General features: G+C 33.5%; 1 protein-coding gene across 4 annotated transcripts in view; it reads left to right on the forward strand.

The window, feature by feature from the left end:
* The window catches only part of TUSC3 (tumor suppressor candidate 3), a 151,594-nt gene extending 147,692 nt beyond the window's left edge, over positions 1–3,902 (forward strand). For 2 of the 4 annotated variants that reach the window (XM_019738005.2, XM_019738007.2), the window contains one exon: positions 1,880–1,998. Coding sequence is in view for 2 of the 4 variants with exons in the window: in XM_074329722.1 (XP_074185823.1) it covers positions 1,880–1,895 (16 nt within the window). In the remaining 2 variants the exon portion in view is untranslated. Of the gene's footprint in view, positions 1–1,879 lie in introns of all 4 variants that reach the window. The other 2 variants (XM_074329722.1, XM_019738006.2) reach the window with 2 other exon arrangements.
* The last annotated feature ends 10,242 nt before the right edge of the window (positions 3,903–14,144 follow it).

A 14,144-nucleotide genomic window follows, 5' to 3' on the forward strand; every position in this document is an offset into this window, starting at 1 on the left:
AGACAACCATGCAACACACTGCAACACTGAAAAGTACATTCCAAATAAGAGGGATATATTCAGCTTTTAGTATTTTTGACAGTTTTTATGTATGACACGAAAGCATTTTGTACATTTTTATGATAAGCATTATTAGGAAAGATAATAGAACCTTTTGAACCTTTCTAGCTGCAGATAAAGTTAGGAAATATAACAGGATCATAAACAGTCAAATGACTGTTTTTGCTTTATCGTGGTAATATTTTTAGCAGTGATAAGAGGTTATCTTTAGTGCTATATAGCTTGAAATGTTCAGACCTGTCGTTTAAAAAACTAAAGAAAGAAAAACTACAAATCTTCAGTTTCTTTAAGTTATCATTTTTCCAAGTTTAATTACAGTTTAAAATATTTTACGATCAAGTTTTCTTTTTTCATCATCCCTCATTCTTCAGATAGTTTTATCTTCAGGCAAGCTTATTATTAAATGCAGAAAATGCTAAAGAGTTCATTTACATGTGGCACCTCTAACTTCTTTGCCACCCATGTTATTAGGGACAAGGAAGATTGAACAGCAACTGGAGCTTAGTGCTCTGACTGCGGTTACTGCTCTGACATTCTTCATGGAAATGGTTACCTTGCGGTATTTCAGTCATAACTTGTTGCCTTGAAAAATACAGTCAGTGTCTTATTGCTTGTAGATGCCAGCACATAATTTATAACTCTTAATTTAGTAATTCCTCAGTAACAGATACAGAGTAATTATTTTAGTTTGTAATGCACACTTTATGTTTTCGTTTGTTATATATTTTAAATATATAATATGTCGATGCTTATGTTTTATAATAAAATATTTTAAAATATATGTTTACTTTTAACACCACCATAGTACCACCAAGATCATAAAATATTAGCACTGGAAAGAACTTTGGTGATCATCCAAAACAAGCATTCTTTTCACTAATGAGGAAACTGAGGTTCAGAAAGACAGAGAAGTGTATGCCTAGGATACTGTAATTTAAACATCCAAATAATTAAAAGTACTAGTTTTCCAACTACTTGACTTTTCAACTATAGTAACCAATAATTTCATTTTTAATATTTAAAATGAATTTGTCTTTGGTTATCCTACAAAGTTATATTGTTAAGACTTACAAAAAAAAAAAACAAAAAAACTTATCACATGTTAGCAGAAAGGCATAAACATCAAACAAAAGCTTAGTAATGTTATTTAAATTGACTTATTTTTTTACAAACTTAAATATATTTCTATGTACAGATAAAAGCTTTGCTTAGGGAAGTTAAAAATAAAAAATAATTGTTACCTTTTTCTTTTATTTCTATATGTACAAGCATGTATTTGTGTTGAAACGACACATCAGGCTCTGATAAAACTTTAATGACTTGTGTATACTTTCTGGCTATTCAATATAATGAAATAATAAATTTCATGAAAAAGATAAAGTGTTTATGTAAGCAAATGAATTACAAATTGAATGATGAGAAAAAAAACTGGTTTCCTTAGGGCACTGAAATGACCCACTTTGAATATTTGTTTCAATCAATTCCCTTTATTTCCCCTACATTGTCAGTTTAAATGCTGATTTAACTATTGATCTAGCCAACAAGGAGAGTGGTTCACAGAAATAGGGTGTTTTATCCAAACTTAAACAATACAAGTGCAAGTTCGTATCAGCGTCTTACCCCACCCTGACCTGTTCTCACCACAAATCTGACTCCGTTACAGGAACTAGTTTAGAGAAATTAACCTGATATAAAAATTAAAATGAGCTGAGTTAATATAATTATGACATTTTTGTTATATTTACATGTACGAATTTAGAACGGAATGAAAAGCATGTTTTGTTCTTATTTTAAGTAAATAATGTTCTTTGTTTTTCAGCTTTTTAATTAAATGAAGCAAAGTGGGATTTCCATAAAGTGAATGTTTACCATGAAGATAAATGTTCCAGACGTATACTAGTTTCAATTCTTAAATTCATTTCCTTGTTTTCTTGTGATAATCTAGCTTATTCTTGTATAAGTTTTTTAAATGTGAGATTTCCTAGTAAATGTAATTTAAAGAAATTGATGGTCAAATTAGATATTAGCATTGGAAAGAACTAAGGAAACATTGAAGTGTTTTTCAAGCATATTATATTCAGTGTATGCTAGACTGAAGTGACAATGTAATTTTGAATTCATGCGTTAGAGCTATTCACTTATTAGTAAAGAAATCCACAATGTTAGTAAGAGGAAACTGTGAAATGTATGTTAAAGAATTCATATGGTTATATAGAGATTAGGTATATGCATGACAATGCTGTGTACTGAAAAATTAAACTTACTTCAGTTTCAGTATAAAGGACATGTATGGTTACAGGATTTTGTTCTCATTAATCATAACTAGATAAAGGAGTATAGGACAGGTTGCTGGATGAATAGTACCTATAACTTGGATACCTAACTTGGGAGGTTCTTCCCAGGTTACAAATCTAAAGCAAACATGACTAAATCAACATGCCTCAAAGGCATCAGGCAATGAAAACAGCGCACCGGAACTGCGAATTAATTCCTCTCCAACTGTAGAAGTGACATCCAGGAATCTAGACCTATGACCTATAATCACAAAACTAACCCAGTATGGACATTTTCCCCCGGTGTTATATGGAAGAACTTTGCCATCAAAACCTCATTCCCTAAATCCAGATAAAGATTAGTTATCCTAATATGAGTGAGGGACTCAGTGAAGTTTTCTTGAAAACCAAATATAGGAGTCTAACCATTATTATTTGTATATTCTGTTTAGTTTATAAAATTTAGTTTATAAAGCATCTTTGCACATGTTACACTATCTTTCTTTACAACAATTCTGTAAATTAGACAGGAAATGTAAATTTTGTCTGACTTTTAAGTACTAGAAGCTGAAAGCCAAAAAGAGTAAAAATTAGAGCTTTTGGCTAAGCTTTCAAACTCCCAAACCTGAATTTTCATGTTCTATAGTATACAAAGAAGGATTTCGAAATACAGTTAGTCAGTTCAATAAACTTTTTTTTTTGTTTTTCCTATTTAGACTTTGCTATCTAATTTTCATTAAGATCCAAATAATATACCATGGAGATCTTATTAGTTGGAAATTCCAGCTATATTCTCAAACAGGAACCAGTGCACACCCACTGAATTTACTATCCCTAGGTAGCACTTGATCTGTCAATCTTAATCCATTGAATAGTTTTATATGACCTAAAGTTCATTCAGAACAGACATTACAATTGGAGTTTGAGGCCAAGTTTTACAAATAATAAACATTTATTTATTAATTATAATGACTTCTCTTTATCCTCTTAAAGGTCAAAATTTTTATCTTCCAGTTTGCAATTGACTAAATTAACATACAGTTAATCTCTGTAGTTCTCAGATATTGTGACCTAGGTAAGAACTTCGCTATCTCAGATTAGTAAAAGTTTTCTAGCCTCAATTATATAATTTCCTCTGAACATTAAACATGTGCCACTATAAAGACATTTTGTTTGTTTGTTTGTTTTCTTCCAGAATTCCATAGTTTAAAATTTCTTCTCTATAGGCAATTGTTACATTATGGAAGTGATTCTCCAGGGAAATAAACTGCCTAAGGATAAGGTGTTATTGCAAAGTGCTACAGGCAAAACTAGAAAAAAAAAATGGCTCAAATGTAATTTGCTTTCAGAATGTAACATGTGCAAAATGACATATATAATATATATCTTTACCTTTGCCAAACCATTTAAATTGGAAAACTAATTTGTGTGTGGTATGCTATATCCTGCAATGTCACTTTTCAACCAGATTCATTGTATTAAAGACTCCCTTAAAAACTGATATGTTTAACCATCTCCAGTTAGGATTAAAACAATTACTTTTCTCCTCAGTTGGAGAGAAAAATTCCACCTAAAGGAGTTTCATTTTATAACACCTGATGAATAATGTGTTGCATTTTGCTCAGCATACGGTTCTTTGCATTAGATGTTCACATGAGTAAACCCAATAGTGTTTTGTGTTTATTGTAATTTTCTTTTGCATGTAAAGTAACATCCCTTGTCAGCAAGCACAGTGATTTGTGGAGATTAGATCTTGTAAACACAGAACTTGACAAGTATCTCCTTTCTTGCTATTATGAGAACCTCCCTAAAGGTATATGAAGGGAGTAGTTATTCTAAAGGTATGACGTTATTTGGAGATTAAACATTGTATTTTAAGAAGGACTGGTGATAGGGGCAAACACATTAGCTAGAGCATCTAGGGATAAAACGTTTGAATGGACTCATGGAGATTTAATGTTCCTCAGAGTTCATAGAGCTCATTAAGTTTAAAATATGAAAACAAGGTATATTTTTCATCCTCCAGCAAGAAGCTATACTAGGTGAGACCAATAATATGTCTACTAGTATTTTTTTTAATAGTGAGAGAAAGGTTAGCATAGTAGCTAGTCACACTCAAAGGGTACAAGTTTGTACAGATTAGCCACTAAATTCCCTTATTTAGTTCATGAGTATCTATCATTTATGAATTTTGTATATTCCTCCTTTAATCTAAAATGTCTGACATGCATGCAAATGTTTATATCATATAACTAGAGAGTCTAAATATATATACAAAATTTTAATAAAACATCACACATCCAGACTATGATAGGAAAATCATGCTATGTTCACCCAAATGTCGGTACATCTACTTCCATTAAAAATTATGCAGATATGTCAGTGAAAATGGCAAAACGAGGCTCTTTGGGGATCCACCGACTCCATAGAAACACTAGAAAAGCTAATAAAAATTGCCCAAATAAATTTTCTTCAAAGTCTGAAAAATAGTGAAAGGTTTACAGCAACCAAGTGAATGCTTCAACAATAAAAAGGTGAGTGAAACCCAATACAATAGCTTAATGGCATTTTATCTTACTATTCTCCCTCCCTTCTCTCCAGTCCGCTGTGCTGTTGAAATGTCAGCCTGGATTACTGGTGTGGATGCCTGGTTTTAGAGCAGAATGGACCTTCTTCCCAAGGAATAGTGTTTGTTTTGACTTGTTTGGCGATTCCCAATAGGATTGATGCAAAAGGCTTCTCTTTGTTTCACCTCACATAGAAGTTTCTAGGGTAGAAAACTGTCTATGCAGAGAAGGTGTTTCTCTAAAACATTGAAAGGTAAATAAACATGCTGCCTGGGGCATATAACAACAGTTGGGAAAAACAATAAACACTCAAATGAGGGCCTGGGGGGAAAAGCTGGGGACTGAAATGCTTTGGGAAATAAGGCTTGGAAAGCTCCCACATATTCTAAGGAACCTAGAAGACATGTGACATGCTCATACTCAGGGCAGGAGGCACACTCAGAAAAGACCTGAGAAGACCCTAAGTTTTTACTTCTTGCTGATCCTTATACCCAGCCCAAACTGGACATGAAGGCTAGAACAGTTGTAAACACCCTGGGTAAGTGTTGAAGGGGAGCTTCAAAACAAAGCCAATTTGCAAAAACCAAGATAATATTTTCTTTTTCTTTTTGATTCCCGGCATTTAAGGAAACCCCTAGGTTACCACTATTCAAATGAAAAAGAAACTATAGGCCACACATGACAAACAATACAGTTTTTACAAAAACAGCTTTAAGAAGTCACTAAACTACCCACAACAAGCAACTGAAAGTAACTCTGGAGAGGGAGTAAAATCCAATTTCCATAATTGCCACAGCATCCAGAGTGTCCAGTTTACAAACAAACAAACAAAAAAAGTGGGATGGGGGCTGGGGAGGGTGGAAAGGGGCATATAAAGAGGCAGTCAAAGAAACAAAGTATAGCCCATTCACAGAAACTGCTCTTAAGGAAGAAATTCACAGGAACTGCTCTTATGGAAGCACAGACATACAGACATTAGACTTAACTAGATAAAGACTTTAAGTGCACTTAATACACTCAAAGAGCTTAAGTGAACCAACAACAAAGAGCTAAAGAAAGCAGGTGAACAATGTCTCACCAAATACATACCAATAAAGAATTAGAAATTATAAATATGAGTCATATAAAATCTGAAGCTGAACAATACCATAGAATTGAAAATTTCATTAGAGAGACGCAAGAACAGAATACGCAAAAGAATGAATCAATGAATTTGAAGATAGGTCAATTGAAATGAACCAGTCTGAGGAAGAAAAAAAAAAAAAGATGCTAGAATGAAAAATGAACAGAGCCTGAGAGACCTACCATACACCATAAGTACACCAACATATGCATAATGGGAATCCTAGAAAGGAAGGCGATAGAGAAAAGGACAGAAAGAATATTTGGAGAAATAATGTCTGGATAAAATCTGGAAGGAAGGAATTGAAGGAAGATGTGAATCTAATACCTAAGAAACTCAACAAACTCAGTATAAAAGCTCAGGATAAAAATGGAAAAGATCTACACCAAGACAAACTATAATGAAACCGCCAAAGATAAAGAGAAAAACCAGAAAACAGCAAAAGAGAAGTGACGTGACATGTAAAGGAGTCCTCAGTAAGATTAACATCTTGACTGCTCATTAAAAACCATGGTGGCAAGAAAGCATTTTTAAAGTGCGGACACAAGCTGTCAACCAAGAATTCTGTGTGTGGCAAAACTAGCCTTAAAATGTGAAGAATGAAAATAAGACCTTCCCAAATAAATAAAAGTAGAAGGACCCAGTTGCTTGTAGACGTACCTACAAGAGAACCTAAAGAAAGTTCAAGCTGAAATGAAAGGACACTAAAAAACAACACAAAGCCAAATGAAGAAATGAGAAGAGCCATATGAATAAATTCCATATTAACAAAATGATGGAATAGGCATTTCTAACATCATCCCCCCTCCCCCACAGAAAAGAGATTCCAGCACACAGTTGAGGAAGAAAAAAAAAGAAAATCAAAATTGAATACATTGAAGAGGGTAAGGGGAACAGTTTCACTTTGCCAGCCTCACCTCTGTTACTAGGCAGTGTACCCAGAATACTGAAGTGATCTGCAAGGCTGAGGGCCAGGGAAAGGCTGGAAACACAATGGACAGAACTTAGAAATCAAAGGGACACAGCACTTACTAATTATTTCAGAGACTTTACGAGCAGGCCTGCTCATAAGCTGCTGAGATACCTCACCAACAGATTCCCCCAAATGTACCACAGGCATCACCACATGCCTCACCCTTGCAAGACCACCCCCAACCCCACAGTGGCCAGTTCCCTATGAGGCGAGTATGAGTCTTTTTAGACAGCTAGTAAATGCATGCAGAAAGCTGACTTGTCTGCAGGATTGGGAGAAAGCATACAAACATGAGCATTTCAGGGCACAGCCCTGGAAAGCAAATTTAAGGCTCTCAGCACACAGCCTGGCTGTACAGAATTGAGAGAAGGCAAGAAATCTTAATCCCCTCCCTCAAGAGGAAACAAAGGTGGAACAGTTGCATCCATAAAAAAAAGGTGTGAGAAAGCCTTAATATGTCTAGCAGGGCTGAGCGAGTTAAAGTTTTCTCTCTCCATAAGCAACTCAGAGAATGAAAGATGTTAAAGTACAGCTTCAAATGCAAAACAGCAATAAGACTACAAGGAGTGCAAAATATTAAGAAAAACATGACATGAAGGAACAGTTTTCCAGTGATTTTTAAAATGCCTGACAATTAAAAATAATTGTTTTAAGGAAGTTCAAAGAAGTACACAGACAACTCAATGAAATCAGGAGAACAACACATAAACAGAATGAGAAGTTCAACACAGAAAAATCATAAAAAGAACTAAACAAAACTCCAGAGGTGAAGAATTCAATGAATGAAATGAAAAATTCAATACAGAACATCAACAACAGACTAGATCAAGAAGAAGAATCCAAACTCAAAAGATGAATCATTTATCTAGTTACAGGAGAATAATGAAAAAAGAATGAAAGAATAAAAACTTATGTGAATTATGGAACACAGTATTAAGCAAAACAACTTACTTAGTATGGGAGTTCCAGAAGAAGAGACAGAGAAAGGAGCAGAAAGCTTATTTAAAGAAATAATGACAAAACATTCCAATTTTAGGAGTGATATGAATATCCAGGCTCATTAAGCTTTTAAGTCACCTAATAGATTCAACCTGAAGAGAGATCTTCATCAAGATTTGTATACAAAGGTGTCAAAAGTCAAGACGAATTTTTGAAAGTAGCCAGAGATACTCATGTGTACCCCCTAGAACAAGCCCCTAAGGTTATATGTGGATTTCTCAGCAGAAACTTTGCAGGCCAGGAGAGAACAGGATGATACATTCAAAGTTCTAAAAGAAAAAAACTTCCAATTAAGAATATTTTGCCTGGCAAAGCTGCCCTTCAGAAATGAGACAGATAAAGACTCATCTTAATGGCAAATAGCATTTGATAAAACAAAACATTCTTTCAAGACAAAAATTCTCAACAAATTTTGTATAGAAGCAATGTATCTCAACATAAAAAGACCATATGAGACAAGTCCATTACTAACATACTCATTGGTGAAACTGCAAGTTTTCCCTCTAAGGTCAGGAACAAGACAAGGATGCCCACTTATTACTTCTAGTCCACTTAGTACTTCAAATCCTAGCTAGAGCAATTATGCAAGAAAATAAAAGGAATCCTAACTGGAAAGGAAAAATGTAAACAAACAAAAAACTATTAAAACTAGTAAATGCAGTATAATTACATGATATTAAAAAAACATAATCAACATACAAAAATCAGTTATATTTCTATATATTATCAAAAAACTACCTGAAAGAAAAATTAAGAAAACAATTCATTTTGCAATAGCATCAATTAAATACTTAGGAATAAAGTTAACAAAAGTTAACCAAGGAGGTAAAAAAACATGTACATTGAAAACAGGACATTAATGAGAAAAAGTGAAGAAGACACAAATAAATTGAAAGATATCCTGCATTCATGGACTGGAAGAATTTATGTTGTTAAAATGGCCATATTAAAGCAATCTACAGATATAATGCTATCTCTATCAAAATTCCAATGGCATTTATTACAGACATGGGAAAAAACAATTCTAAAATTCATAAGGAAGTACATAAGGCCACGAATGCCCAAAACAATTTCAAACAAGAAGAACAAAGCTGGAGGCATCATACTTCCTGATTTCAATTTATATTACAAAACTACCGTAAACTAAGCAGTACTGTATTGACATAAAAACAAGACGCATAGGCCAATGGAACAGAGAAGCTAGAAATAAAACCACACACATAGTCAACTAATCTTTCACAAGGGCACCAAAAACACATTATGGGGAAAAGATAATCTCTTTGATAAATGATGCTGGGAAAATTGGATAACCACATGCAGAAGACTGAAATTGAGTAACTATCTTATACCACTTACAAGTATTCACTTGGATGGATAAAAAAATGGATTAAAGACTTAAATGTAAGACCTGAAACCTTGAAACTCCTAGAAGAAAACAGGAAAAAAGCTTCTTGACATCAGTTTTAGCACGGATTTTTAGGATAGGTCACCAAAAGCACAGGAAGCAAAAGCAAAAATAGACAAATGAGACTACATCGAACTAAAAAGTTGCACAGCAAAGGAAACAATAAGATTAAACAGGCAACCTGTGCAATGAGTGAAAGTATTTGCAACCCTATATCTGATAATGGGTTAATTTCTAAAGTATATAAGGAACTCATAAAATTCAATACCAAAACAATCCAAATATTTAATTAATAATTGGAGAAATTACCTGAATAGACATTTTTCCCAAGGAAGACATATAAATGGCCCACAGGCACATACAAAGATGCTCAATATTACTAATCATCAGGAAAATGCAAATGAAAACCACAATGTGATATCATCTCATACCAGTTAGGATGGCTATTATAAAAATTACAAGAGATGAGTGTTAGCAAGTACATAGGGTGCAAAAAAAAAAAAAAAGCATACACATTTTAAGAAAGGAAAAAACTATTAAAATTGCAATACTCAATATATACCTTTAACAAAAGATGAATACAAGTCACGTTTGACTTCTGCAATTACAAGAGGTGCTCAAAGTGTTTACCATCAGGGTCCAGACAGTTCTGATTACAGCAAACTACTGCTTGAGCAATGTTGACCAAAGTGTCCATTTGTATACTCATGTATTTTTTTGGCACCCCTGGTATATGGAGAAAAGGAAACCCTGTACCCTTTTGGTGTGAACATAAATCAGAACAGCCACTATGGAAAACAGTATGGAGCTTCCTCAACTTTTTTTTTTTTTTTTTTAAATTAGAATTACTATATGCTCTAGCAATCCCACTTCTGGGTATCCAATGGAAATGAAATCAACATTTCAAAAAGATATCTACACTCCCATGTTCATTACAGCATTACTGACAGTAGTCAAGATATAGAAAAAAACCTATGTGTCTGTTGCTGAATAAATGGATAAAGAAAATGTGGGATACACACACAAACACACACAGGGTATTAAAAAAATGTATATGCATTTTAAGAAAGGAAAGAACTACTAAAATTACGCTGATGGTAGCCACTTTGAGGACCTCTCATAATTGCAGAAGTCAAACATTATTTGTATTTATCTTTTGTTATTGCTATATATTATAATTTTAATGCAGTTCTTTTTTTCCTTTCTTAAAATGTGTATACATTTTTTGGCCCCCTCTGTACATACACACACATACACACACACGGATTATTATTCAGCCATAATAAAGAAGGGAATCCTGCCATTTGTGACAACATGGATGAATTTAGAGGACATTATGCCAGTAAAATAAATCAAAGACAAATACTGTATTATTCCATTTATATGTGGAAATCTAAGAAAAATTCAAACTCATAGAAACAGAGTTGGATAGTGGTTGTCAAAGGGTGGGGAATGGGGAATATTGGTCAAAGAGTGCCAACCACAACGAAATGAAACAGTATCCATAATAAGGAAAAATAGAAAACTCACAAAGATGTGGAAATTAAAACTCCATACTCAAACAACCAATGGGTCAAAAAAATTATAAGGTGAATTAGAGAATACTTTGAAATGAATGAAAACAAAAATACTATACATCAAAACTTATGGGATGCACTGAAAGCAGTGCTCTGAGGTGTATTTTTTAGCTTAAATGCCTAAATCTCAAATCAATACTCTAATTTTATACCTTAAAGAGCTAGAAAAAGAAGAGTAAACCTGAAAGTAACAGAAAGAAGGAAATCAATTATATTAGAGGAGAGACAAACAAACTAGAGAGTAGAAAAAATATAGAAAAGGTCAATAAAACCAAAATTTGGTTCTTTGAAAAGATCAACAAAATTAACACACCTTACCTAGACTCACCAAGGAAAAAATAATTCTCAAATTACTGAAATCAGAAATAAAAATGGGAACATTAACACCTACCTTACAAAAATAAAAGTGTTATAAAAGAGTACTATGAACAATTGTACAACATTGTCAATATACTCAATGCCACGAAATTATACTCACTAAAATTGTTAAAATGATAAATTTTATGTCATACTGATTTTACCACCACCACCAAGAAATTATCCTATATGTAGCTATTTAAAAATTTTTGTCAATCTATACCTGATGTTATTCAAGATGACATGGTACTCTCATCTGGACTCCTGGAGTCTAAATTAGGTACATCATGACCAAAAATGTAGATTTACAGATATATACATAGAGATATATAAATAAAATATCCATAATGGTGAAAACAAAATTTAATTCTTAAAGAAAGGAGGCATTATTCCTGAATATGCCTCTTTTTTCCTATTGGATTGTCCCTTTGCATAGGAATAAAGAGGTTGATTAGTGTGGAAAGCAAGGTAAAGTGGGCAAATAAATAAATAAATAAACTAGTGCAGAAAAAGGAATCCAATTTAAATGATGAGGGATGCAGTTAATGGTTTTTCCATTCCTCTTAAAATTTACTGTATAATTTAGTTTTTAGATATAAAAAAGATGTGCTTATCTAATTCACTGCTTTTCACATGCATCGTTTTTAATGGTAAAGCACTTTTAGCTTATCACTATAAAAAGGACATTAGTTATGAAGAATATCTTAATTGGTGATTACGCTTACGTCAGCAGCTGTTTTGCTGATGATGAAGCAAGATTCACCATCATTTTATAGCTTTTATTTTATTTTTTTTAATTTCTGGTGCTTCATTTTTACCTGTCATCATGTGGCTCCACTTTTTTCTATGACCCCTCAGGGAAGAAGGCATTTCTATATTTAGCACATATTTGTAGTTTCCATTTTGAAAGGATGAATATCCTAAAAATGTGAGCACATAGCCTCCCATTCCTCTGGGAGATGAGGCTGTTGCTGGATATCTAGGGAATACTATTTTTGAAACATTTGCTGTACTTGATGTGTCCATATGCTCTTTTCAAAGTTTAGTCCTATTGTGTCTTAAAATGCATGATTTAGATGTTTATTTCCCAATATATAGTTATTTATATTTGTAAGTTCCAACACAGCTTTTTAAACTTCTTTGTACTACCATTATTTAATGTTTAAGGAGTATCAAAATTCAGTTATCACTGCACTAGATATTCAAATCAATTTTTAACAGCTTCTGGAACAATTTTTAGTAACATTTTGGCCTCATCTCTATTATCTATAATTGGCAATGAGCTATATTACCATTTAAAAATTTCTTCGTAAACTTTTGCATTCTACCCTTGTAAAGTACATATTATTTTAAAGCCTTCTTTGGATATTGCAACTATCTTAAGTGGTGCCTTCCAATACCATTCTATAAACCTCTATAAATCTAAACATTTCATTATTATCTGAAGAAGGCAGAGTAACATGATGGAAAAAATTGAGGGTGAAGCATTAGTTAAGTTTAACACTGTTTTATGTTCATTATAAAACCATTTAACTTCTGGGTGTCACTGTGTCTGCCTTTACAACAAAGTCATGGCACTGTACCCACTGCAGGTCAGTTGTGAAACCTATGAAATATATTTTACGTGTTTGTTTAAAGTCTCACAAAGTATTTCTAGCTAGAGTCTTTAAAGAATAGAAGGCACAAAAGCTGAAGACATGTTCTGTCCCTGCCTTCGAAACTGGAATAGAATACGTCAAATAAAGGTTAAGTTAACTGCTGCTTAAAATCTCCAACTTCCAGTCATAACAGAATAACAGCTGGGAGAAAGTATAGCAAAGGTACCATAATTGCCTTCACACTTTTTGTGGTAGGTAAAAGGTGTTACCAAGCTGTTCCCAAAGATGAAGAAACAAGGCTAAATTGACTCGACTTTCCTGAAGTCCACATTTCTTTAACCTCCATCCTCATTAACCACAAAGGGAGATTTAATGGGATCATATATTGGTGTCAGTCCACCAAGTCATTGGGTAGAGTATATATCTCTCTACACATGTTGCTTAAACTTAAAAACGTAAGTCAATTTTCCAGTCTACTGATGTTAGTGGGTACAAAGAGGAAAAACATATCCCCAGAGCTCAAGCAGATATAAAGTATATCCATTGTACTTGATTTTTATATGGCTCCTCTACTTTTTGAAGTATTTACACATAAGTTATCCCATTTCATCCTTACAGCTTCAAATAGTTGATAAGGCAAGTATAACTATATATTTTGTAGATGTCTGAGGCAAAATAAACATTTTGAGAGGAAAAAGCTCAAAGATTAATGGCCTGTGATGCCTATTGGCTAACTGTTCCTGATTCTTCCCGCTTTCCTCTCTTTAAAATTCCCTTTTAAAATATTATGTACACACATACAAAACACACACAAAAAGGATAAATTCATAGAAGTTCTTAAAAGTTAAGGCTATTGAAAAACAGTACTGTCAATCTCTTGGAGGGATTAGCATAAATTTAATGTAGATGGACCAGATTAGAAATGATCAAACAATCTATGTTTAGATCTTGGAATCATAAAGAGCATCCTCATTCCCCTCTCCTTGCCCCCACCAGTCGCACTGTCCCCTCACATCAGAGATGCCAGGCCCATACTGTCAGGTGGAAATACCAACTAACATCACCGTTGCTCCCAACTATGTAATTAGGAGTTCCTTCTCAGGTACCAAAGCTTCTTCTCCCACCTGATCTCCACAGGCCCTGATTTACACTTGCTCTGGAAAGTCTAATTAGCATAAGATAACAGCTTGAAGTGTGAGGAAGTGTTACCAG

The sequence above is a fragment of the Rhinolophus sinicus genome, linkage group LG04 (genome assembly GCF_036562045.2).
Source record: "Rhinolophus sinicus isolate RSC01 linkage group LG04, ASM3656204v1, whole genome shotgun sequence".
Taxonomy (NCBI): Eukaryota; Metazoa; Chordata; class Mammalia; order Chiroptera; family Rhinolophidae; genus Rhinolophus; species Rhinolophus sinicus.